Source organism: Vidua chalybeata, chromosome 9 (assembly GCF_026979565.1).
Source record: "Vidua chalybeata isolate OUT-0048 chromosome 9, bVidCha1 merged haplotype, whole genome shotgun sequence".
NCBI lineage: Eukaryota > Metazoa > Chordata > Aves > Passeriformes > Viduidae > Vidua > Vidua chalybeata.
Window position 1 is genome coordinate 3,459,288 of NC_071538.1, and position 25,819 is coordinate 3,485,106.

General features: G+C 46.4%; 1 protein-coding gene and 1 long non-coding RNA gene across 3 annotated transcripts; both read left to right on the forward strand.

Moving 5' to 3' along the window:
* The first annotated feature begins 95 nt into the window (after positions 1 to 95).
* Positions 96 to 8,777, forward strand: NPHS2 (NPHS2 stomatin family member, podocin). Its single transcript, XM_053951140.1, has 10 exons — positions 96 to 246; positions 1,395 to 1,651; positions 2,513 to 2,820; positions 4,347 to 4,450; positions 5,335 to 5,407; positions 5,716 to 5,798; positions 6,066 to 6,269; positions 6,609 to 6,664; positions 7,525 to 7,603; positions 7,993 to 8,777. The coding sequence occupies exons 3-10, from the start codon at positions 2,544 to 2,546 to the stop codon at positions 8,269 to 8,271; spliced, it is 1,155 nt and encodes a 384-aa protein (XP_053807115.1). The 5' UTR covers positions 96 to 246; positions 1,395 to 1,651; positions 2,513 to 2,543; the 3' UTR covers positions 8,272 to 8,777.
* Positions 8,778 to 8,860: 83 nt separating this feature from the next.
* Positions 8,861 to 23,165, forward strand: LOC128792607 (uncharacterized). Of its 2 annotated transcripts, none has more exons than XR_008432465.1 (3): positions 8,861 to 9,207; positions 13,751 to 13,865; positions 23,079 to 23,165. It is a non-coding gene; the product is annotated as an uncharacterized LOC128792607 (long non-coding RNA). The 2 variants fall into 2 exon arrangements; XR_008432466.1 differs by lacking the exon at positions 23,079 to 23,165 and adding an exon at positions 15,649 to 15,733.
* Positions 23,166 to 25,819: the final 2,654 nt, after the last annotated feature.

A 25,819-nucleotide genomic window follows, 5' to 3' on the forward strand; every position in this document is an offset into this window, starting at 1 on the left:
TGGACTTTCCGCTGCCTCGAGGCAGGGAAGGATCCGGTCGGGAGATGCTGCCCCTGCCGTCTTTTTCAAAAAAACCAAAAAACCAAAACAAAAAAAACCCCCAAAACCCCCCACCAAACCAAAAACGATTGGAGAAGATCTCGGAGATGACGGAGATGATCGAGTCCCACCCGAGACCCAACACCACGACGTCAGCCAGACCAGAGAATCGAGTGCTATGTCCAGACTTTCCTTAAACACTTTCAGGTGATGTCCCCACCTCCCTGGGCAGCCTGTTCCAAAGTCTAACCACTCCTTACCGTGAAGAAATGTTTCCGTAGTCCAACTCAAACCTCTCCTGGTGCAGCTGGAGACTGTGTCCTCTTGTCCTATCTCTGGTTGCCTGGGTGAAAAGCCTGACCCCCACCTGGGTACACCCTGCCGTGGTTGTGGCTGTAGAGGGTTGTAATGTCTCCCCTGAGCCTCCCTTTTCTCGACTAAGCTCCCCACAGCTCCCTCAGCTACTCCTCATCAGACTGGTGTTCCAGACCCCCCCAACCTCCATTGCCCTTCTCTGGACTTGCTCCAGAACCTCCATGTCCTAATGTTATTAAGAAGAGTATTGTATTTTGTAAGAGGAGTCTTGTCTTGTAAGGAGCCTTTTTTTTTTTTTTTTTTTTTTTTTTTGTCCTATCTAAAAGGAAAATCCACAGTGGAGACACAAAAAAACACATTAGGAAAGAGCCATACACAGAACAGGACCAGCTCCTTCAATGTAACAATATTTAAAACCAGATGTGGTTATTAAGAGGTGTCTTGTATTGTTTTCAGTCCCATCTGAGACGAAAATCCACAGAGGAGACATTGACTTACCAGAGGTCACAGACTGAAGTTAAAGAGGGGTGCAATAGCTGTTTCCTAAGGGCTCGCAGATACCTGAGAAACCCCCTCAACTGCACAGCTGATTTCCACACAGGAGTACTTTTCAGACTAAAACAGGAGCTGAACCTTTCAATTTTGGGACACCCATCAGCATGTGCTCTCAAAAAATCTCCTCATTTCAAAAGTTAGCACTGAAACACATCTCCCTGACATGGTGGAGTGAGGACCCACTGGTTGAATAAAACATCAGACAAAACCAGCATGTTGCAGGTTTGGAGGTGTTAAACATGCCAGGGTGCTTTTGACAAGACACCAACTGGAATCCAAAACCAGACAGACCTGAGGTGCCTTTTGTTGTTGCTGCTTAGAACACCACCTGCCTTTTCAGCAGCTGGAGACCATCTCCGCCAGTCCCATATTGGCCAAGTGATAAACACAAAGTGGAAAAGGTTTCTGGAGCACTTCCAAAGAATATACACTGTACACATTTCTTAATTACACCCCATTTACACCCAACTTTTCTCTGCCTTTAGCCCTTTCCATCCATCACTTCCCTGCTGACCTGCTGACACGGCACCCAGCACAGCAGAGAAAGCAGGCAGCTGTTGCTCTTGCCCTCCCTGCCTGCAATATCCTGACTCCAGGTGGAGCACAAGTCTCCAATAAAACAGGAATCTGTGAAAAAACAAGATCAGCGCCTCCCCCGCTGTCTTCGGAGCTCCCTCCAGACACTCTTCCACACCAGAGATTGGAATCCCTGAGCTCAGCCCTGCCCTACTTTATGTCCCAGGTGTGTCTTTCTGTAGTGTAATTTATAGCCAGGTGCTGATTTCTTTAATACAGTTGGTGACTTTAAAAGTGTTTCTTCCACAGGTTTTTGCAGATGTCAACACAGGCTGAGCAGCATGAAAAGAGAAAGCTCCTGTATTTGCTCTGCCTTGCTCCTGCTGTGAAAAACTAGGGAGGCATTTAGACACAGACTCTTTTGGCAATTTAGATTCAACAGCTCTAACTCTGTGATGGCTCTCATATTAACACCCATTCAGGAAAGCTGGGACCAGTTATTTTCCCTCCTTGCTAAAATGTGACCCTTGAGAGAGGGGGGTTGCTGCCAATGTCCCTTCACAGTGCCAGCCAAAGGGCTTCTGGAGAGCAGGGCAGTGTGAGATGGTACTTACCCAGACGTTCACCACAACACCCCCTCCAACCCTCCCGAGTAAGCCACTGGCCTCACCAGCAAAGGTTTTTCACCCTGGTGTCATATTCTGGGCCACTCTCACCTTTAGATATCTTTGGGGCCACATACCTTACAGTTACTTTTAGGTTGCTTTTCAACAGCTTTGCAGAAACTATCTACTAAAAATCACCAGAATGCTTCTGATTGTATTTTATTTCCAAAAGCAGGAAGATGCAAATAGAATGTCCTCCTGGGATCCACCCTGTCCAGGTCTAACTTTCCTTCCCATCTCCAGAGCAGTGCATGATGAGAGCAGAGTAGCTGGAAACAGCTTGCTCACTTCACTGTCAATTATGCCTGACAAGCCTGTAAAGAACTTGAAACGAGCCTTCTTGATGTGACACCTCCCTTTCTCTCCTCCCCTGCCTGCTTTTCCTGCCTGCAGCAATAAATTTGAGCATGTACTCATTCTAGTCCCCAGGCAACTGCGTGCTCCTCGGCACAGATGAGGATGGAGAAGAGGTCTCGGAGCGCGTCCAGGGAGTCCCATAGAAGACGCAGAGAGTCCCCGGCTGCGCAGAGCAAAGGAGAGAAGAGAGAGAGCAGCAGAGAAGCTGGCAAAGGGAAGGGAGATGTAAAGCAGGAGAAAGCCAAGGAGACCAAGAGCACTGTGGGGAGTGATGGTAGGGTCCACACCTCCACAGTGGTGGACGTGGATGATGTGGTGTCTGATGAAGAAATGGAGGCAATGGCATTGCTGGATAGTGAGCAGCAAGAGGAAGGTATGGCTTAAAGAAGGGAAGGGATGGGAAAACTGTGGGCTTTTTGGTGCTGTGTGGCTCACAGTGTGACTGCTCTCTGCATGGTGTCATCACTCCCAACTTGCACAGGTGTAGTTATTCTCAGGATAGGATATGGGAAACTCCAGCCAGCTTCTGCAGGCTTATTAGCACCATCCAGCACAGCAGTGAACCTGGATTCAAGCAGTTACATTCCCAGCATCCTTCATGCTTCAGCTTGCTACTTTCCAGTTCTGTTCATGCTCTCGTCTCTTCCTTTTCTTGCTTGGCCTCCTTTGGGCATTGACCTTTCTGCCAGTTCATAACCTAAAGGACCTTGCTGCAGGGAAGAACTGCCCTTGAGCTGCACGCTTGTCACTCACCTGCTGGATAACCTTTAAGAGCAGCTCCTCTCCATGTGTTTGTTAGGCACATTCCCAGCCTGCTACAATAGAAGGGAGCATTGTGATCCTTTTGGCAGTAGAACTGGGCCTGTTTGGACCCAGCATCACCACAGCCAGCACCACTTGTGCCCTTCCATGCTAGCACCTCTGCTGCCCCAGAGTGACACAAAGGTTCAGACTTGCTCCTAACTCCCTGGGAACAAGCTTTTCACAGCTTCATCTTTCTGCCTCCATTACAGGAATTATAGCTATTGGGCAGTGCTTAGTAACTCTAGTGACTACACAGGTTCTTGGGATCTGAAGCTTCCTCAGGACCTGGTGGTTCTGCAAAATATTTCAAAGGCAGAGGAGCAGGGATGGAAGGATTGGAAGGGATTAAAAATGGGAGGGATGCTACCTTCACAGTTGGAAATCCTCATCCACTTTCTGGCTCCATCTGTTTTCATGCCATACCTGCTGATATTTCCCTCAAACAGAAGCACAACAAAAAGCAGCCAGAGCAAGATGACCCACACTCACTTTGGGGAGATGTAGAAAGTAATAATAATCTGGGCTGATGACACCAGTCAGCCTCCAGCACCTTGGGGTGACTTCTTAGAACACAGGAAGATTTTACTGGCACCAGAGGCTTCATCCCACTGCATTAGGGATTTGGGATGCAACTAAAATCCTATTCCAAAACAACCTGAAATACTCTGATAGAGAAGGGCACTTCAGGTTGTGCATGTTTAAAGCTCTCTCTTATTTAGAATCTTTGTCTTTAGTTCATCTTTCCAGATAAACTTCAGGGATGCCAGCTCAGCAAAGCTGCCCATTCCAAGCCTTTCAACCCTGCTTTATGGCCCCAATTCTTCAAGATAAAGTCTGCTTTCCAGTCAAGCAACCATGGAGAAGCATGGCTCAGTTTTTTTCAGTAAAGCAGAGACAAAATCTATCCATCCATCCTTGCTACTCCTGTCAATCTGAAGCAGAGTGTTCCTTACCTCCAGAGAGAGCCAAGTGGTTCATTTACAATGAGTCCAGGCTAAGGAAAACAGTGAATCTGATATGTGCAGGCACTTGTCAGACTATCACTATTTTGGGAGCAGTCCTCTTCTAACACAGTCCTGTGTGATTTCTCCCTAGGTGTAAAGTCTCCTGGTCTGGGTGTCTGTGAGTGGCTTTTGACCATTTTGTCTTTCCTGTTCATCATAATGACCTTCCCCATTTCTGTCTGGTTCTGCATGAAGGTGAGAATAGCCATGGGGCCCTCTCAGGATTTGGTGTCTGATCTGGATGTCACACACTGATTCAGCATGTGTTGGACATAAGCATAAAGGTTTTTTTGGTATAAGGCCCCTATTTATACCTCTTCAACTCGTCATTAATTTTGATTTGTCTTTTATCGTATGTTGCTACAGAACAGTGGACCAACCATTGCCCATGAAATACTCCTGCTGAAATACCAGCAGGAAGGAACTAAGGTTTCTCTTTTTTTAAAACAAATTACAAGTCTGTTCACTTTCAGACACATCCTTCAGCCAACCTAGCCCAGACATGGCTGCATTACAGCAGCAGGGTAAATAGGCTTTAAATTCAAAATTTTAAGAGATATTGATATCTCAGTTAATAGCAGATTTTCCCTCTTCCTCTCATTTTTATTCAGATTTATAGCATGGCTACAAGTAGGCACTTTTAGGCATTTTGATTCCCACTTCTCAGGAAATTTCACATTTGTCTTGTAATCAACAAGAATGTCAGTATTACAGCTCAGCTCTTTGGATGAGCACGTTTGTCTTAGAGGGAAACAAGCAACGTGGAACATTTTAACTTGGGTTATTTAAGTTTGGCCAGGCTATAAGGAAGCAAAATATTGGATCATCTTGGGAAACCCTGGCTGGGTCTAACATGGGCTGCTCTCACCAAATCTCTGTCTGTCACAGGGCTGCTCATATTCAAGGCTGGCCAGCAGTTCAGAGCAAAGGGTAAAATGACTCAGTGACAGGTGATGCCACAACTGCTGAAATCCTCCCTTTGCACGGCTTTTCCAGAATAAACTTCCTCCCCTGCTGGTGAGGCTGCTTTTCCCAGTCCTACTTCTTCCTCTCCAGCCTAGACTTGTTTCCCTCTGCAGGTAGTGCGGGAGTATGAGAGAGCCATTGTTTTCCGACTTGGGCATCTCCTTCCTGGCAGAGCCAAAGGACCTGGTAAGGTATTTACTGAGCTTCCCCCAGCCACGCTGCTCCTCTTCTGCATTCCTTACCGAAGCTCACGTGCTGGTGCCCTCCAAGCAGATATGGCGAGACAGAAGATTTGATGGTTTTTGATCCCTTCCTTTTAAGGGCCAGTAGTTTCTGATGGCTTTTCCATCACAGAAGCAGCCTGAGAGTTTGAGCCTATGTATTGCTGTTCTTTTTTAGTTCTGCGTGCAGAGCCCTCTCCTATTCTCCAAAACAGAAGAGGTAATTTTTGTAGTTCTGATGATGAACCTGCTGTCTTTCTCTTCCTCCCACAGGCCTTTTCTTTTTCCTTCCCTGTTTGGACACCTATCACAAGATAGACCTCCGCCTCAAAACCCTAGAGATCCCCTTCCATCAGGTATGGCTGACACTCCCCCTCTATATTAATTTTGGGATATTTTTAATGTTAAATCTTATGCTTCCAACCTTCATCCTTGCAAAGAAAAGTTTGAAAAAAGATCTCAAAGTAACCTCTAGTTTGCCCAAGATCAGTCAGTAGCAGAGATGGAAGCTATAAAGACTTAACCATTCAGCCAGTCTTCATCATTCTCTTAGTTGTGTGCTTTTCTGTGCTACCTTAGAGTTGCCAGAACCATCTCCATCTCCCCTAATGTCTTCTATTTAGGTGGTGACCAAAGACATGGTTACTTTGGAGATAGATGCTGTCTGCTACTACCGGTTGGAAAATGCCTCTCTTCTCCTCACCACCCTGACCAGCATCTCCAGTGCCATCCAGCTGCTGGTGCAGACCACCACAAAGCGCCTCCTGGCACACCAAGCCTTCTCTGAGCTTCTGCTGGAGAGGAAGAACATCAGCCAGGAGATAAAGGTGCTTCCGTGGGGAGGGAGACAGCAAAGCAAGGGGTGAATTGAGGCTCCAAAAGAAGGTCAGGTGGACAGTCCCTCAGAGTCAGACACTGGTTTTAAAAAGGCTTCCACACTTGGAATCAGGCTGGACTCTAGTTAAATCACCCTAAACCCCTCAGGTTAACAAATGGTAAGTGAGGGCAGTTATTTTATTTCTGAGAGGCCTTGCCCAGTAGCACTGAACCTGATAAATCTGCTTTACAGTTCCTGCAATTAAAGTCCCTGCCCTGTCTTGTTCCCTGTAAGAGCCTAGGCTAGGGCTGCTGTTCTCCCCATGCTCTAAAAATATTTTTCTTCATAGATGGCTTTGGATGCGGTCACAGGCTGCTGGGGGATCAAAGTGGAGAGAATAGAAATGTAGGTAGGAAATGCTGGTAGAAGAGAATTCTCTCTCCCTTTGCAAGTACTTGTCCCATGCTGCTTGTTGTTGCCTGCTCCTCTTCTTGCTTTGCCTCTGGCTCTCTCCCTGCAGGTGTTCTGCAAAAGGTAGAACCTCACCTCTCACCTTCCTATTTTCCCTGCCCTTTTCAGCCTCTGTCTCATGTAAAATTTCCACGTGTAAGACTGTTCTTTCTCCTGCCCTGAGAGCCAGAGCAGGATCCTTAGCTGGGATCTCATCACCTTTTTGCTGCTGCTGCAGGCAGAGTTTGCACCCAATTCTGATAGCTCAAAAGGCACAGCAAGGCACTGAACTCTCCGTGTCCCACTCTAGATCAAAGGCCCTGGGGTCTCAGCACTGGCAGGGATGGGCTCATCACTCAAGTCTGTGCAGAAAGGTGGGACTTACTGATCACACAGAGGGACATGGAAGAGAGAGCCAAGCAGTGAATGAATAAATCTATGAATGGAACATTCCTGTCTTGAGAGCTGTCTCCTAGTGGAGTCTCTGCTGGCTCACAAAGAGTGAGCTTAAACTATGAGCCTCAAAGTACACAAAGAGGTCTCCCTGCTGGCTGGTGATCATGCCTGGTCACTAGAAAACCAGGCTGAAAGAGAAGGTTAGGATTGGAGGTAGAAGGCTAAAGTGAGACATGCAAAGAGGGACACCCAGGGATAAAGAATATGAATGAGCTGCTCTGCAGAGACCAACTGAGCCCATCCCAAGCCTCAGACTGACCATGTGAGCAGCAGATCAGAAAAGCAGATCTCCCTGCACAGCCATCCAGTGTTGCCAGGAGAGCCAAGAGCCCAGCTAATGCCTGTCTTTACTGCCACAGCAACAACGTGCAGCTGCCTGCTGAACTCCGCCAGTCCCTGGCTGTGGAAGCAGAGGCCCAGAGACAGGCCAAAGTGCGGGTATGTCAACATCTGAACACTTCTCATCTCCTTGCAAAGCATTCCTCCTCCCTTTCCCACCTCTGGTTTGAGGTCCCTGTGTGTGCCACACAGTCACACAGCTTTGGGTTGATATGTTTCCTTTAATTCCTGAATAAGAGCTGAGCTAAAAAGGGGAGCTCATAAAAAGTTGTGAGCTTTGATGGGCCTGGTAAAAACATGCCAGACATGAGCTTCCATACTTTTGGCAATGCCAAGAGGTTAGTACATGCTGTGATCTTGAAGTGGCAGGAATGTTAGAATCACATTGACCATGAAAATTTCATCATGGCAACCTTCCTCTGTAACAAACAGTCTGTGCCCCCTCTCTCCCAGCCTCACAGAACCTTCCTTCTTCCCCTGCTTGGTAGGTGATCGCTGCAGAGGGAGAAAAGGCTGCTTCCGAGTCCCTGCGGATTGCAGCTGAGATCCTGTCCAGTGCTCCAGCTGCTGCTCAGCTCCGTTATCTCCATGCACTGCACTCCCTTACCACAGAGAAACCTGCTGCTTTCATCTTGCCCTTGCCTCTGGATGCCATGAACCTGGTCTCTCCAGCTACTCACAGCCCTCCAGCTGTAAGCAGCCTCCTTACAGGCACCGAAAAGCTCCAAGAAAATCCAAAAGACAAGAAGGACTCACCTATGCTCTGAGAGAAATGGTTCCCACATTGCTTCTGCTCAGAAAGGAGCAATAAGACTGGCCCGCCACCAGGTTCTGACCTGGAGGCAGGAGGGAAAGCAGCCCAGGCCTGCAATATAAAGTGGATTGTACACGGAAAAAGCCTCTACTTGTTTTGGAAAGGAAAAAATGTGGAGTGCAAGGAGCAGGCCTGGCAAGTGTGTGAGCAAAGGGTTGAGGGAAGTGGGGTGTCATCCCTTCCCCTCCACAGAGCCAGGTGTACCTTGACACGTTACAGCCTGGCTCCCAGGGTCTGATCCATCTTGCCCCATCACCTTGGAAGGAAGGACAGACCCTTCCCTATGTCCTTACTTGCCTCCCATCCACAAACCAAAAAGCCAGGCAGGTGGGAGTGGGAGCATAACAATCCATGGGGGAACAGCACGCAGGCAGGATGCAAGGGTTTCCCACCTTGCATCCTGGTGGTCCTGCAAGGAGGGAAAGAGCTGGGTCCTTGTGGTGTCCTGGATATGGGATTTCAGTAACCACTCACATACATGCCCATAACCAAGGCATTTAGCCCTTGTTCTGAAGTAGGAGGAAAAGGAAGAAGGGAAGAGGGCAGCTTTTAAAGCTTGGTGCTCCCCTGCCAGGCACATCTGCTGTGCAGAGGAAAGGCTGTGCTGCTGCTCATTTCCACAGGGTGGTGAGGCAGGACAACGTCTGAGCTCGTGGGCACTTAAAGACGTTAGGGTGACCTGTTTAACCAACCACTGGGCTGACAAGAGGAATCTGGTACCACTGGCTGAGAGCCTCGGGAATGGTAACACCTTTGCCCACCTGCAGCTGCCTTGGTAATTTTCACACACGGAGAACGAACACAGAGAGTTCTCAAAAATCCTAGAAGCCGCAAAGCTCCTACGTATCTTTCCTGCCTACAACTGTTTGAAATGGCCAGGAACCTACAGGTATTGCAGTCCTTTCCCTTGGCAAAAATCTGGAGCACTGTCAAAGGAAATATCCCTGCACTCAGATTTTCCGATCCTGGTGCCCTTTATGTGGACGTCACCTCTGCTCCTACCCTACTTGACCTACAGCATCTCCCCTTGCTTCAAAGCAGATCTCCCTGCATAGCCATTCCCAGCACCACTGTTCTGCTGTTGGTGTCAAGATACAGTTCAAGATAGAGGGCACTTTGTTGACTTTCTCTTATGATATCCATGCCTAGCAGGGGATACTCAGCCAGTCACTCACTCTTGAATTTTCATTTATTCACAGCTCTTTGCCTGCTGGTGACTAACTTCTCCCATGACTGCTCCACAGTCTACAAATATTTGCCAGCATTTTTACAGCAAGGACACCTGGCCAACCAGCCCTCTTACAAGTGGCTGGGGAGTGGGAAAAATCCACCTCTGAACTTAGCAGTGACCACACAAGCACCTTACCTCCAGGTGTAACCTCCCACTTATATAATTTGCCACTGTAACCCTCCCAGGGGAGGGGGCAGCAGCATCACTGTCTCCTGCTGGTGTGTCTGTGATATATCTCAGGAGTAATCGGCTCACGGAAAATAAGCTCTGGGAAGTTGAACAGCTCTGTCATCTTACACTGGGGAACATGAGCTGTGCAGTTACTTCTCTGCGGGGACTGCTGGGCTCCAGGACGGTTTGGATGGGTGGTGATGAAGGATCTCTGAAGTCAGGTCTTTAGAACATGTGGTTTATTATAAAGGGTGAAGGGCCCTGCTTGGAGTTGCTAGCCGCAACTCATGGCAGGCCCAGGGAGAGCGGGGGGAGAGAGAGAGAGAGGGTTCCAGGTGAGCATCCCAAGAGGAAGGTCCAAGAGAGTGTCCGGTCCCTCGGCCACACCTTATCAGGGGGCTTCAAGGTGGGCTGGAACAGGACTTGGGACGATGGGGTTACAGATACCTGATACTTCAGGGGAGGGTTACTGATGTGGGATGAACCATACATTGGGGGGTGAGACAGAACATTCCATTTCACCTTTGGATCTATCTGTAGGTAAAGGGCATTGTTTAATCAGATGGGGGGATTGCTTTCAACTTGGCTGTATTATTGTTTTCGAGTTGCTCAGTAATTAAGGTTTGGTATTTCAAATCTTGTTCTCATCTCAATATCTGTATTTTCTGACTCTTTTGCCAGGCCATCATATTTACAGGGCTTTCCTATTTATCTTCCCCAATACTTCTCTAAAGCTGGTTCTAGTAATTTCTCATGCTGCTGGAATAGGCCCTTCTTTCCCAGCCTCAAGGACATAAGGGCACAAGGGCATAATACTTCAGAGTGAGCTGCAGCTGATCCTTTCTCTGAACACTTATTTGGCTGCATTTCTAACTCTGTGTAAAATGATCCATCCCCACCAAGATTATTGACACAGGAAGGACCAACAGCTTTACAGATAAAGTCTCAAAGGAACAACACTTAGCCCAAGAACTGACAGGAGACAGGCAACACTATGTCAGAACACCCATTACCCTGTTTGCACTTGTATTTGCAGAAGCCAGGCATGGGTTTTTCAAACATGTAACTTTCTTACAGAAAGGCAAATTATAGCTAAGATCATCCTCAGTTCAAAAAAGCATGCCTTGTTCCAGCAGGATCTTCTCTCTTTTACATATAGAGTCAGCAGAAACTTGTCAGTTTACCACCAGGAGATAGTATGCTCAAAAGCCTTGCAGAAGGAAAACCTAGTTTAAAAATTTACATAAGGAGTAGTGATACAAGAAGATTCCAAGAGAGAATTTACTCTGAGGGAATGGGAAGGTGTTGTCTGAGCAGCTGTGATTCCTGACAGTTTCACTGCCTGCTCTTCCGGCCCTTTTCCCTGTGAAACAAAAGTCACCTGCCCAGGTTCCAAATGTCCCTGTGTAGGATGCGCTTGGGAGTGTCAAGGCAGCCCAAGTTCCAGGTGGTGGCAGGTTGGTTCTGGGTTACATCCTGCGCCGTTCAGAATTTCAGGAGGCAGCTGCCCACTCAGGGCCACAGGCCCCTGAACATTAATGCTGGCCCTGTTCCCTAGGAAACAAAAGTCACCAGCGGACATTCCTGATGTCAGTTTGAAGGATGCGCTTGGGACTGTCAGGGCAGCCCAAGTTGCAGGTGGTGGTAGGTTGGGTCTGGATTACATCCTGTGCCGTTTAGAATTTCAGGAGGCAGCCCTCCATTCAGAGCCACAGGCCCCTGAACACCAACGCTGTTGCTTTTTTCTGTGAAACAAAAGCCACCAGCCCGGGTTCCTCATGTCCCTCTGCAGGATGCACTTGGGAATGTCAAGGCAGCCCAAGCTGCAGGTGGTGGCAGGTTGGGTCTGGGTTACATCCTGCACTGTTCGGAATCTCCGGAGGCGGCCGGCCACAGGCCCCTTTTGATAAAGACCGGCCCTTTTCCCTGGGAAAGAAAAGTGGCCAGCCCAGGTTCCTGATGTCAGTTTGCAGCAGGTTTTTTGCATTTCCCCGGCAGCCTGAATTGTATTGTGCTTCAGCTTTGATCTAGGAGATATGTGGTGCCCCCTCCCCTCCTCCCCTCAGCCCTGTTCTGCTCTGTCCCCATCTCCACCCCTCACCCCTCCTTGTCCTTCCAGCCCACCTCATCCCCAGTCTCTCTCCACCCTTCACCCCTCCCCATCCTGCCCCTGCCCCATCCCTCACTCCTCCCACTGCCCAGGTGTTACTCCCTGTAGCAGCACATGGGCTCCTGAACTCGCGGGGACAGTGCAGCCCTCGCAGCAGGACAGCACCCAAATAAAACAGGCAGGCACGGCGTCTGTGGGCTGCACGGTGTCACAAAGGCACCTGGGGCTGAGGGGAGGGGGCTGGAGGGTGACACAGAACATGGGGGCATCTGAGAGGCAGAAGGGGTCTTTAGGAGTAAAAAGGGGGGCTCCAGGGTGGCACAGAGACGCTGAGAGGCTGCGCTGGGAACTTGAGGGTGACACAAGGAGGCTGAGAGGCAGGGGCTGCCTTGAGGGACAAAGTGGGGGTGCCTGAGGGTGACAGGTGAACCAGCCCTCACAGCACCCTTAACCTCACCCTTAAACCCACCCCTACAAGGGTGGAAAGTGCACGGTGGAGGTTAGGGGGCCACAGGACAGTGTCGGGGGGCTTGGGGTGACACACAGACATTGCGGGCTGAGGGGCAAAAAGGGGGGGACTTGACAGGTGGAGAGCTGACCCTGAGAGTTAGGGGTACAAAGGACAGGACACAGGGTACCAGGAAGGGTTAGGGTACAGCTGCAGCCCTCACCCCAACCCTAAGCTCACCCTAAACAGCACCCCTAGAACACGAGATTTCCCCAAGAGCAGCTGCAGGCAGCAACCCTAATGCTGGGACAGCCCCAGAACCCTGCCAGCAGCTGCAGGCAGTGACCCTAATGAAAAGGTAGGGATGATGTTTGCTGGTTAGAGAGTGACTGGTAGGGGTTGGGGACTGAGCATTTCTTTAGGGCTTTTTTAAAGGGCTTTTAAAGGATATTTTAGGTTTTTTTTTTTGTTTGTTTTGGTTTTTTTTTTTTTTGGTGGGGGGGTTGTTTGTTTTTTGGGTTTTTTTAGGTGCTTTTTAGGAATTTTCTGGGAATATTTAGGATACTTTTAGGGCTTTTTCAGGGCTTTTAAAAAATTTTTTAGGGTATTTTAAGGGCTTTCTTACTACTAATTAGAATTTTTAGGTTTTTTTTTTTTATGTTCTTGGGGCTTTTTTTAGGACTAAAAATTTTTAGGGCTTTTTTAGGGCTATTGAGGGTATGTGGAGGACTCTTAGGACTAGGGTATTCTTAGATTTTCTGAGGGAACTTTTAGGTTTTTTTAGGGTCTTATTAGGGCATTTTAAGTATTTTTGGGGTATTTTTAGAGCTCTTTTAGGAATATTTAGGGATTTTTTTAAAGGTTCTTTAGGGATATTTAGGGGTGTTTTAGGGGTTTTTAAAAAGTAGGGTGTTTTTAAGGGTATTCTGAGGCTATTTTTATGTTTTTGTGGGGCTTTTAGGACATTTTGAAGATGAGTTTTTTTTAGGGAATTTTTATGTTTTTTTAGGGTCTTTTCATGGCACAGCACATAGAGGCTGAGGGGCATTGTGGGGGCTTGAGGGTGACAGAGGCTGGGAGCTGAGGGAGGCACAGGGAGAGGGGACAGTGGGTGACAGAGATGCTGAGGGGGGCAGGGGCAGCTGGAGGGTGCCTCAGAGAAGCTGGGGGCTGAGGGGCAAAGGAGAGGGATTAAGGGTGACACACAGGAGCTGAGGGGCAGCTGAGAGGGGGCTTGAGGGGCAAAGGGGGGGCTCGAGGGTGACACACAGAGCCTGAGGGCTGGGGGGCAGAGGGAGGAGTTGGGGGTAAAGGGCGAGGGCTTGAGGGCTGGACAGTGCAGTGGAGATCAGGGCTACAGGGTACAGCTTAGGAGGCAAGTTAGGGTACAGGAGCACCACCTCTCCCCCCAGCCCTACCCTCAGCCTAAGCAGCCCCCCTAACAACAGCTTTTTCCCTTTTCACCCTGACAGCAGCAGCACCACACAGCAACCCTAACAGTGAGACCACACCGGAACCCTCCCGCTGGGACAAGGCAGCAGGACAACAACAGAACCCTCAGAGGACAACAGGACCCCCTGGAAAAAGGTAGGGATGGCATCTGTGGGCTAGAGAGCAACAGGAGGGGTTTGGAGGCTGAGCAGGTTTCCTTGAGTTTTTTTGCAGGACTATTAGGAATATTTAGGGGATTTTTAAGACTTTTCTGGTGTCTTTTAGGGTATTGTTACACCTTCCTAAGGGCTATTTTAGAATTCCTTAGTGCATTTTTAGGGTCAGGATGAGGGTCAGACAGGCTGCCTGCCGGAAATGCGGAGTATTACTGGAATGTAGTGGAATGCTTTGGAAAGGTGCCAGTGGAGGGGCAGGGTCCCACGCTGCTGGTCTGAAGGTTGTGATTTCTGGGCCCAGCGAAGTGGTTGTGGTTAAGGTTAGGGTTACATGCTGGCAGCTTTCTCAAGGAGAAATCCAGAACAGAGAAAATCAAGCCCCAAGCTTCGTACTATCAGTTTGCAAGAGGCATTCGGCACCAAAAAAAACCCCCTGAGTTCTTGGGGGTGGCAGATTTGGTCTTGGAGAAATCCTGCGCTGTTTGGAAATTGAGGAGGCAAAAGGACACTCAGGACCTGATGCCCAAAGGGGAGTGCCAGGCCCGGGTCACAAATGAGAGATGTCTACCTTGTGAAACCAAACTCAGCCCAGGTTCCTGATGTCAGTTTACAGGATGTCCTTGGCACTGTCAGGGCAGCACAAGTTTGAGGTGGGGGCATGTTGGGTCTGGAACACATCCTTGGTTGTTCGGGTTTTTTGGAGGCGGCCGCCCACTCAGGACCACAGGCCCCTGAACACCAACGCTGTTCCTTTTCCCCGTGAAACAAAACTCACCAGCCCAGGTTCCTGATGTCAGTTTGCAGGATCTGCTAGGGAGTGTCAAGGCAGCCCAAGTTCCAGATGGTGGCACGTTGGGTCTGGGTTACAACCTGTGCCATTTGGAATTTCAGGTGGTGGCTGCCCACTCAGGGCCACTGGCCCCTGAACACGGACACCAGAATGGTTCAAATTGCAGAGTCATCCTGATTCTTGTACATTTTTCTCCTAATTAGTGAGACAGCTGGTAGCTGAATCATCTGAAGCTCGGAGGACAAAGAGGGTACCCACTATCAGATACATTACCAGGCCATGCTGGCACTGAGTAAAAAAACTTCTTGTTATGAGAAGGAAGAGATGCAAACAACTTGTTTCCATGATCCAGCAGGGATGAGACAGAAGGAAATAAGGCAGCAAGAAGAGATTGATGTGTGTAAACAGGAAGGGCACAGGCAAGAGGATGTGTTGCATAGATAGTTGAAGTCGCAAATGTCTTATAAGGATGACAAACTGTACAGATGCTAGAACTGTGGGAGGAGGCAGAGGTCAATCAAGACACTTGTGGAACTGGCAGAGGCAGGAAAAAAACAGCATAAATGCTGAAATGGCAGAGACATGTCAGGATAGTAGGTAAGGAGTAACAGCAGTGGATCAGGGTGAAATGCTACTGGGAATTGGCACTAAGACACTACTCGGCCATTTCTGTTCTTCATTGTTCGCTTTTTCTGGATCTCTTGGGCTGGCCAGAGGTAGAAGCTGTGGGATTGAGCAGGCCATGACTTCTGAGATATTTTCTTGGATATTTTTTAGAAAGAAAAAACAGCAAGCCAAAGCCATTAAAAATACCACAGAGTTAAAATATGCCCAAGGTATCACATCCTTAACAAACAAGTTAGCCCCTCCTCCCATTTTGAAGTCAAAGGGACAAGATACACTGAAGGACTAAGGGAAGAAATTTTAATTACCATTCTTTCTCCTTCTCCACATTTAAATCTTGTGGATCTAGTTGAGAAAGAACACAAGGAAATGCTTTCATGCCTAATAAGCTTGTGACCTAAGGAACTGCCACACCATGTGGGCAAGAACAGTAGGTAAGCATTGTTCAAATACCTCCTAGAGAAATCAATAGTATCGCATGCTATAAGCACAAAAGATCTGTGGCCTCTGGAACGCAATTTCTTTCTAATCCAGAATCAGTGATCCTAAACAGATCTTCTTGACTGTCACAGGGAGTACTTGCTCACAAGGAACATGATGCCAATTACAGTGATCTCCTAGATATAGCCCCTATGTTACATATCAAAATCAAAATTAGTTTCTCTCAAAACCAGAGCATATTCAGCAGTTGTTTTTTCTGCCCTGACCTAGAATCACGTTAACAGCCGCTTTGCTTGACCACTGACAGAGGTGAGACAAAGCCCCAGGATGTGTCCAGCAGGGGAGGGTTCTGCATAAGGGTTAGATGAGTGAGGTGTCCTCAAAGATTGCTTCAGTCTCCAAATCTGGAAAAAGGTTCAGAATACTGATTGTCCTGACTTTGCCTTTCCTTGTTTGTTGCTTCTTGGATGACTTCCTCGTCTTCCTCCAGTTCTCACTCTAGCTCTTGGTTCCCTGCAGAGCTTCTTCTTTCTTCTCTTCAAGATCTTCAAATCTTTCCTCTGCATTCTGAGCACGGATCTCTGTTTCTTTGAAACAGAGGCAAAGTAATTGCAAAAAACTGAAACCTAAGGAGCTGCTGTCAGGAGACCCAACAGAAAGATCTGGAGAGCTGAAGAGTCCAGTGGGATTGGCTGACTCTATAAAACATGCTTATGGTTTCAGAGAAGGGCACTGTTAAAAGATCTACAAAGGATTTTATGGCACATCTATGTAAACCTTGCAAATTTAATTAATTATAAAATTCAGTGTTTGCTAGCAGAGGGTGAGATGCTGATCTTCACTGTGAGAGGATAAAAAAAGAGCAGAGTCAGTTCTATTAGCAGGGCTAATGAGATGGGGTTTCCCTGGTTGATGCAAGCTCTCAGACAAAACAAGCACCTGCCTGAAATGAAACCCTGCCCTGCTCAGGCCTCCAGCACAGGACCAGTACTCAGAACAGCTACACTTGAAGACATTCCAGTGCTGCCAGGACTTCAAAGTCTTCCTGAGAAAAGGAAGTGGAGGACTTGTTGGCAGTCACCTCCCTCTGGCTGGAAAGGAAAAAACCTTTTTATAAGTGAACGTGAAACCAACAATGCCACATTTAATCAAACCAGAGTGTGCCTGGTTTGATGCTGGTGTCTCAGTTCACAGTATCAACCCAGGCAAGAGCTCTGTGTCAGCAAAACATGGAAGACCAGAGGCCAGGTCAGGCACTGAATGTATCTTGGCATTAAAAACAGACAAAGATCCTTTTCTGATGCAGATAGGAAACTCTCACTGGCTCATAGTCTTGGATTGCTGGTGCAATCACTGGGTTACAGAGGTTGGAGATGGCTGTAGCTCGACCAGGAGCAAAAGAAACCCCAAAACACACACCAAAATGTTTGGAGAACAGAAAGGAGCAGTTCCTTACAGGGTCCAATAGGCACAAGTCAGCTTTCAACTATGCTTTTTTCAATAAAAATAACTGTTGGGAGGCTCCTGCTCTAAGCCTTGGGAGAAAATTGTGATTTCCAGGAATTTATTTATGTAAAACAAATCAAAGTTCCATAAAGAAATACTCCTGCATCTTCCACTGGCATGCAGAACTGCTGCCCTTGGTCAGATAATTCATACCAGCACCTGGCTGCTGCTGAGACAGAAAAGGAAATAAGAGAAAACGAAAAAAGAAAACAAACAAGTAGGAGATACCACTGGCCTAGTGGCATTGAGGGCAGTTGTAGGGCCACATGTCACATCACACACTGTGAGTAATAAATAAAAATGTCCTGCTGGAAAGTAGCACTACTACAAGTTGCAACTACTACAGTCACCTGCATAATAGCAGCTTGCTCTTTTACTTCTAATCTTTCTTTCTCTGTTACAGATTTCCTATTGGTGTTGGCATCTTCACCTTCAAACTCTTTTTGAGTTGAAGAAATGATAGTCCTTAAAGTCCCTAAACTTCAGCTTTAGTTGCAATTCCTGTAAGGCACTGTCAGGATCAGGTTAGTAATGTGCTCCATTTGTCCATCCAAATAACCTAGGCAAAGCCAGCTGGTCTCTGACTTTCTCTTGCACCTATCTAGACTTAAACTGCAGCCACCTAGAGAGTCCTGGGTATAGATATTGCTAAACACAAATTAATATGCTAATTACTTAACATTACATCAGCAACCAGAAAAAAAGAGGCAGCATGAGAGCTTCAACATTGGCTGTACACTGGAGTCATGAACATCACTCTGCCTTGGGATTGAGTTCAGAACCAGTGGGAACAAATTGCCCAAGACAATAAATCTAAGTCCGTTTCCTTGTCATCTGAATGTAACCTGCTTTTTCATGAAAGGAGACTAATGCCAGGTCAGCCATCTATACAATGCAGCTCATTGTCACAGGCAGTCTCAAACATCCTTCCACATAAGGAATTAAATCAGAAGCTCAACCTGATCTCCTGGGCAAGGCAAGCACGAGGATTGCAGGAAAAGTCCACCTCAATGGGTGAAGCAAAAGCCATCATGCACCATGGGGACCTGATCTACCAGGGTGATAAAACTGAGACACTCACAGGACAGGCAATCTGCTGTCACATCACAGCAAATCCACCAGCCACAGGACCAGTTTTCTGTGCAGTTCAGTAACCTGCACGAAGCATCAGAGAAAATCTAAAACCGCTAATGAATGACTGGTCTTGCCAAGTAATCTGGAGTTGCTGTATTTCACATAAGTCAGTGTCCTACTTCATTCAATTTGCAAACTGATCCAATGACAGAAACATTTATTTTTACCTTTTTTTTCTTCCATATTCATTACAAAGACATATTTTTCTACTACAGATCTACCCTTCTCCCAATTATTGTTTAGGATCATATGCTGCTTATTAGCCATGTGGTGCGTTCTCATGTCCAGAATTCAGCAGCAAACCAAAAATAACATACTACACTGCAACCCTAGGAGAAACACTCCCTAGGAATCTACAGCCTTAAGAGAAGGAAGTAAAACCACAGTGAGCCAGCAGGCCCTGCTCCTCTCTGAACGGGAAATGTCAGTGTTATTCCAGAGGAAATGCTTACTAAGGGTGAAACAATAAATTTGTGCTTGTGCACTGTGCAGGAGACCTTGCAGCTATTTTTAGAGGAGCTCTCCTCTGCTCCTTTGGCTGGCAGACAAAAACCAACTCAAACAGGAAAGAAAGTGTCAAAAGAGAAACAAGTGCTCTTCACAACTGTGCTCTGGCCAGAGGGAGATGAAAGTAAAGACTGGATAGTAGATAGAAAACTCTTATCCCTAGCAACTGCAGTCTTGTGCTTCCTTTTTCAGGAAGAACACCATTAATTCAATAATGGAACCTATTGCTGAATCATCTGACAAAAAAATCCCTAGGTACCACCAAAGAAAGCCCCAAATCCAGAAGCAAAGTGATCTCCAGACCTGAAGGATCTCCTGTCTCAAAGATATCTTTTGCTTCCCAGCTCAAAACCCCCCAGTATATTTAAGCACACCATATGCTGGAAACCTGACACTGGCTTTTTTGTTAATTCTCTAGTTGTGGGCAAACCTGGCATTCACAAGGGATCTTGCACAAACACATGGATGTGTTCTGCAAATTATTTATTTCTTGATGATATTTACTAAAGACAATGGAGCATTGTGGAGAAGAATATGCCCCCACATACCTGACTCTATATGAATCACTCATTTTGGTGTTTTTTTTTTTTTCAAATGTCAAGATTTACAAAGCAGGTGGAAGTTCTGAGGAAGATGGAGGTGTTGCAGGAAGGATATTGAAATCTCCAGCTGTTTCCATAGGTGTTGCCAAACCAAAGTGTTATAAATTGAGGCGAATAATTTGTTCAGCCTTTCAAGGGTCAATCAGAAATTTATTGACTACAGCAAGCGATGGCAAGCAAACAGCGCTGGGTGCAGCCGGGGAGTCCCCGCTCTGCAAACGGCTCACGCCGTTTCCCCCTTCCCACAGTCTTTTTATACTCTCTTTCTTCCGTGTCTGCGGTATCTCTGGGTGTACTCTGCGCTTGCGCCCTCCGTTGCTAGGGTGTCGTCTTCTACTCTCTGGTGGTCGTTTGAGGATGGCTCCTCTCTTCTTCCTTGGTGAAAGTCCACAGCCCTGTAATGGTCTTTTCTATATGCACCTAAGTTCTAATTACACAACCAGCTTAAGTGATCAACCTACTAACTAGTTTCTGTCTGGCGGTTTTCTGTTATCTACACAAGGCTTCTCCTTTCTGTCTTGATGAACAAAGAGTCTTTTCTAACTTATCACAAAAGCAAATGAAAGGCAGCCACCAATCACTTTAACACTTCAGCCGATCACGTTTATCCCAATCCACCAGGGGCCCCACACAAGGACATTTTTCAAGAGTAGTTTTCTGCACGAGGCCAGCCCCAGATCCAATTCCTGTCTTACAGGAAGTGTGGTTTATCATCTCTCTCGGCTTCCTGCAATGGGCTGGAGTCTGTACAGCTCCTCACTGCATCCACCTGGGCCAGTCAGGCAGGAATCTTGTGATAAAATGCTGGGAGCTTGGCTTCGTGCATGCTAGGACCTCAATTCAACTTTCACACCTTCAATACTTCTACCTAGTGCTGTCAAAAATCTAGCTGTGTCTGCAGGGGAAGAAAATATAACCTTATAATTATAATTCCTTCAGCCAACAAAAACAAAACTGGATTCTGTGAGGGAGGCCAAGAGGGACGTACAGCCTGTGTGGGAACTGGCTACACTCAGGATTAAGAATGAGCTGTTTACTAAATACTGGATACAAAAGAAAATAGGTTTGATGTAAAGCCCTGTCTTCTTGTCTTGGCAGATTTGGCTCCCTCATTGCACAAAGGCTTAATAAAATTCTTTTTAAAAGAGCCTTGCAGTTACAATCACATTCTTCAAAGATGCAGGTGATGCAGATGTGCAAAATGCTTGGATAAGGCAGTAAATTACTTGTTCATTTACTTACCTAGCCATGCTGATGGATATTCCCTGTTTCTTAGAGAATATGCTGGAGATGTAACAATGCCTGCTATTGATAGCCAATGTTTGACCTCAGTTAAAATCCTGGTGAGGTCTTGGTCTCCATGACATCTTGTAGCAAAGTTGGCACATAAAGCACACGGTGGGAAGGACAAGTCTTTTATATTTCAGTGATTTTGATGAACCGTGCATGATTTTGATACATGGCTTGGTCTCCCCTCTGCACAGCTGTGGAGTAGGACTGGTTAACTTCTCTGGTTTGGGAGAAGGGCAGTGAAGGAGAGTTACAGTCTGGGATGTCCAGACTGGTAAGAAATGGAGTAATTTACCCTCTGTAGGATGGAGCTTTTTTGAATGCACAATGGGGGCTCCACAACCAGGCCTTAGTTTTGAATTATCAGGAGGCCAAAGAGAAGCAGTAGGAATGATTATTGTTTCAGTTTTCATGCTGTGCAGCATCAGCTTAAGGGGAAAGATAAGGTAGGTCCCATGAGGGCATGGGATGAGGGAGAACAGTCACTTGGGACCACTTCCATGGGGTTTGGCCATATTAGCCCTTACCAAGTATTTTGTTATCCTTACTAAATAGCAACTAGCTTTGGGAAGGCTGTTTGGTTGCATTGATCTTAGCACTTAATTAAAGCTCAACAAAAGAGACACCTAAATGAAGCTCACTGGAGAGGTCACTCTAGTCCCACGTGCAAATTCCAGAGTAAAAACACACCTTTTTCTCACAATGAAGGTACTCTGTGAAGACTTTAAGAAGTGATCAAGGAAGACTGAATAAAAGCTCAGACCTCAAGTCAAACCTTATAAATTCCCTGAAAGTACTTTCTTACATGTCCTTTCTAAAACAATCTCATCTGTCATTGTTCTCTCTCCCTCTCTCATCCTTGTCATCAAAACATTTGTATTTCTGTCACATGCTGTTTGAGATCAGGTAATTGGGTCATAGAAGATAATCAATACTTCAGTTAACTGAGGGCCCTTGCCTTACAGGACAAAACTACCATGTACTCAGTATTGTCTCTTAACTATTCTTTATAATCTCTCTCATTTTCACTGTTTCTTACCAAAGAGCCATTGTAAAGAGAAAGGATACCTTGTGTTTTCTGCTGAAAGGCCATTCATTACATGACAATGCAAAAATGAACCCAGGCCATTCAAAACTCTTTGCCTTGTATGGATCAAGAGAATACCTTGCCTGTGGCCCAGTTCTCAAAGTCTGTGAAAATGAGCTAAGATTTCTTTTTCTGGGCTCTACTGGCTGAAGCAATTTTGGATCAGATATCCACCTGTGCCTGTGCTCAGACAATGGCTAACTATGACAATCTGCTGTTAACCTTTTGCCATGCTGGTGTCTGGCCAATTCTGGCCCCATTCCTTCATCTTGCTCTCCCTTTCTTAGGACAACAACTTATTTCTTTCCTTTAGCTATCTCATCTCCTTTTGTAGGCTGAAACATGGCATATAATAATAAGTTAATGCATAATAAATAAGCTAATGCAGAGAAAAGGACAGGATAACCCTGAGTGAAGGAAGAAGATGACAATATAAGAAGCAGCTCAGTAAACCTGAGTAACACAGGTGGAGTTTAGTTTTAGTCTGAATAAAGGAAATAAGATGATTAAAAAAACAGCAGAGATGAAACACTTTGGAAATCAGGAACGAGTCAAGGACTTGCAGAGGCAAAGGTCGAGAAGGTTAATTGCAAATTACTCAACAATTGTTTGTTATCTTACACAATAGATGATAAATTTGTATCAACAAAGAAAACATTTACTTACATACTTTATTATCAGGATAATTCAATATCTAAATGAAGATAACTTTGCATTACTGATAAGATAAAAAAAAGTATTACCCTCAGAGAGTGCTGTCTGGTTAATGATCTTCGAAGTGATGGTTTACTCTATATTTTAAATATCCCTCCTTTCCTTTTATTTTCTTTTCCATAAATCATCCACATAATCACAAACCACCCACTCTCCCACTCAGCATAGGCTTTTCCTGTGTCATATCTTCACTGCATGTTCTTTGCACTGTATCACATTTAAAATTACAGGAATTCTTTTTACCTGTGGCTGCAAATCAAGTTTCTTGGAGTTTATCCCTGGAATGCTTTTGATTCTCAGCACATATCTGGGGGTCATATTTTAGCTTTGGAAAAGGCCAGTACACATTATGTCAAGTGGTCCTTTATTACCTGCTACTTCCCTTACTTCCCCAATTAAAGACTGAACTGCAAAACTGGTTATGCCTTACCATTCCCCCCACTTTTCCTTCTATTGGAATCCCAGTAGTTTACATGCCCTTTGGTTTGTTTCTTCCAGGGCAGGCTGACATGGAGACAATGCCTCCCTACTGCTCTAGGTCTGCTTTTAGCAGAAGAGCACAAGCCTGCTGTGCCTCCAAAAGCTGGACAAGCCTTTGGCTGTGACAGAAAGGTGATGGAAATCAGGTAAGAGAAGTATGAGGAATCCACGAGCATAAAGGTGCCACAGTGAGTAGGTAGCACAATAAATTGAAAATCTGCTGGTGACAGTTCTGAGCATTTCTACAGATTAATGTAATTTATCAGTTACCAGAGCTTTTGATCAGATAGTGCTCAAATGGGACTGAGCTTAATGCACTGCCTGAACTATTGCATTATTCAATCATAACTTCTCATGTGGAGACTCTTGAGCTTGCCTTTTCATCATCAGAGAGGGAAAGGAGAGGGAAAGAAAGGATGAGAGCTGAGGAAAAACTTAGTCAAGGACTCTTCCAAGGATGGGGCAGCCACAACTTCTCTGGGCAGCCTGTGCCAGTGCCTCACCACCCTCACAGCGAAGAACTTCTTTCTAATATCTAACCTGAACCTACTGTCTTTCATTTTGAAGCCATTCCTCCTTGGAAAAACATGAAAGATGTGCACACACTCCTGGTTCCCTCCAAAGAGAACGCAGGTTTGGCAGCTGGGAGAGGGAAGTGTTTTTTTACTCTGCTTTTACCTTTCCCACTACATGATTCAGAACCTGACAGAAACAATCTACATCTGAAAGCAGATGGAAACAGACAACTCTGAACTGTGCCAGGGAAGCTGATGCATTTTAGGATCAGGGTAACACCAAGACAAATGTACGAGGCTGGTCCTTCTCCCAGCTAGTGATAGACCGCAGAGAAACAGCTGAATGACAGCACTGATGGGAGTAAGTGAGACCCTGCAGCAGCCCAGCACTCCCTTACTGCAACCTAAACCATGCACCAGTCTGCACTCAGCCTGGGCCTTACAGCCAAGGCTCCCTCCCTTGGGTCAAGAAAGATGGATGAGATCATGTTTTTTAGGCAGATTAAGCTAGCACTGCCTGTGATTGGCCAAAGACCATTTTTCAGTCTGCTGCCAATGCCCTATTGCCTACAAACCAAAACATTCCTCCCTTCCTAGCACTGTTAAGCATCAGTTATGTACAAAGAAGTGTAAAGCTAGTCTCTGCTAAGTCAATTAAAGCCAGGAGAGCTTCTTTTCTTAATCATGGGTCACAGAGCATCCCTACCAGCCTGGCATCCTTTGGAAGGATAGTTCTAAGAAGTTCTCATTTAGCAACTCTTTTGTTTATTAATCCCAAGACATCTTTCCCTCAGATCTCTTGGCCTGCACTCTGACAGGACAGCTGGTCTGTTCATCCAGCCACATCAGGCAGCACAGCCACCTATCGGGAGAGACCTTGCTATGTGTTCCCACCTCTGTCTTTCCACTGCCCTGGGCTCCTTATTCCTTCTTTGCCTACTTTCCAGTGCCCATCAAACTGACAGGGTGGTCTGTCAGGTGTCTGAATTTGCTCCAGCAATTAGGATAATGCCAAACCTGATCTCGCATTTGCAGGCAGCTCTGCAGACAAGGCACACGTGGCTGTCACTATTGAGCAAGACATGTGTCAGGGAGTGGGAGAGGTCAGGGTGACCATCTAAACAAGCTCTGTGTTGTTATTTCTTGAGGCTAAAGAAACCAGCGTGGACAAAACCTCAGCAAGGGATTGACACCAGCACAGGGCATTTCTGAGCATGTTTGCAGGGCCTGGAAGTTAGCACTTCAAATCTGAGTTAAATGATGTGGGCAGCAAAGTAATGCAATACGGGATAAATTTGTCTTAGGATGACGGCAAAGTTTTTGCCCAGGGAACAAACACATGCCCTAGAGAAGACTGTTGTACACAGAAAAAAGACAGGAGATGGAAACATTCACTCCAAACCCCCCTGGGGCTGTGGTGGTTTGTGGGGACTGTAAGTACCCTGGGCTGTGGACAGAAGCACTGGCACAGGTCAGGCTTTGGAAGCCTCCTCTGGAACAAAACAACTCTCCAGGGAGAAAAAAAAAGCCTGATGTGGTTAAGCACCATGGATGGACATATCCCTCATCTTGGGCATCTCTGGAGAATAATATGTCAGAACAACAGCATTTACTCTAGTGGTGAAAGATAAATCAAAACTCAGGGCTGAGGAAATCTGTGGCAAAATTCCTGGTCCCTTACCCCAAAGCAGGATCTTAAACCAGGCAGCTAATCCCATGTTTAGTGGTTTTTAGATATTTGGTGAAGCCTAGGACAAGTTACCTGCTACCTGTAGGAGATAAAGCTCCAGGTGCATGGATACCAAGGGATGCTCTAAATCAGCTTTAGTCTGTGTATCTGTAAAGCCATTTTCCTTCTGGTGGACTGCTAGCAGTCAGCTTTCTACAGAGTTGGGAGTGCCCTAAAACACCAGCAATTGCATAAAGGCAGAATGTAATGCAGGGAAAGATCTGTTACTAAAGGGAAGCTGGAAGGATGGAGTCAGATGTAGAACCCCACAACTTCCAGCCCAGAGCTACCTGACAAGTCCTCACCATACGGCTCCTCTCAGCTTCCTTCCATTGGCTTTTGGTCCAGGAACAGGCACTCCACTTGTAGGCATGGTGAATGGGGTTTTTTTAAATGCTTAGCCAAGAAAATTTGCAGTAATAAATGGCCCACTAGCAGAATTAAACCCACCTTTGTACTTCATAGGGTAATGGGATTTTTTGGCTATTATTTATTATGGAAACCCCCCTTACCCC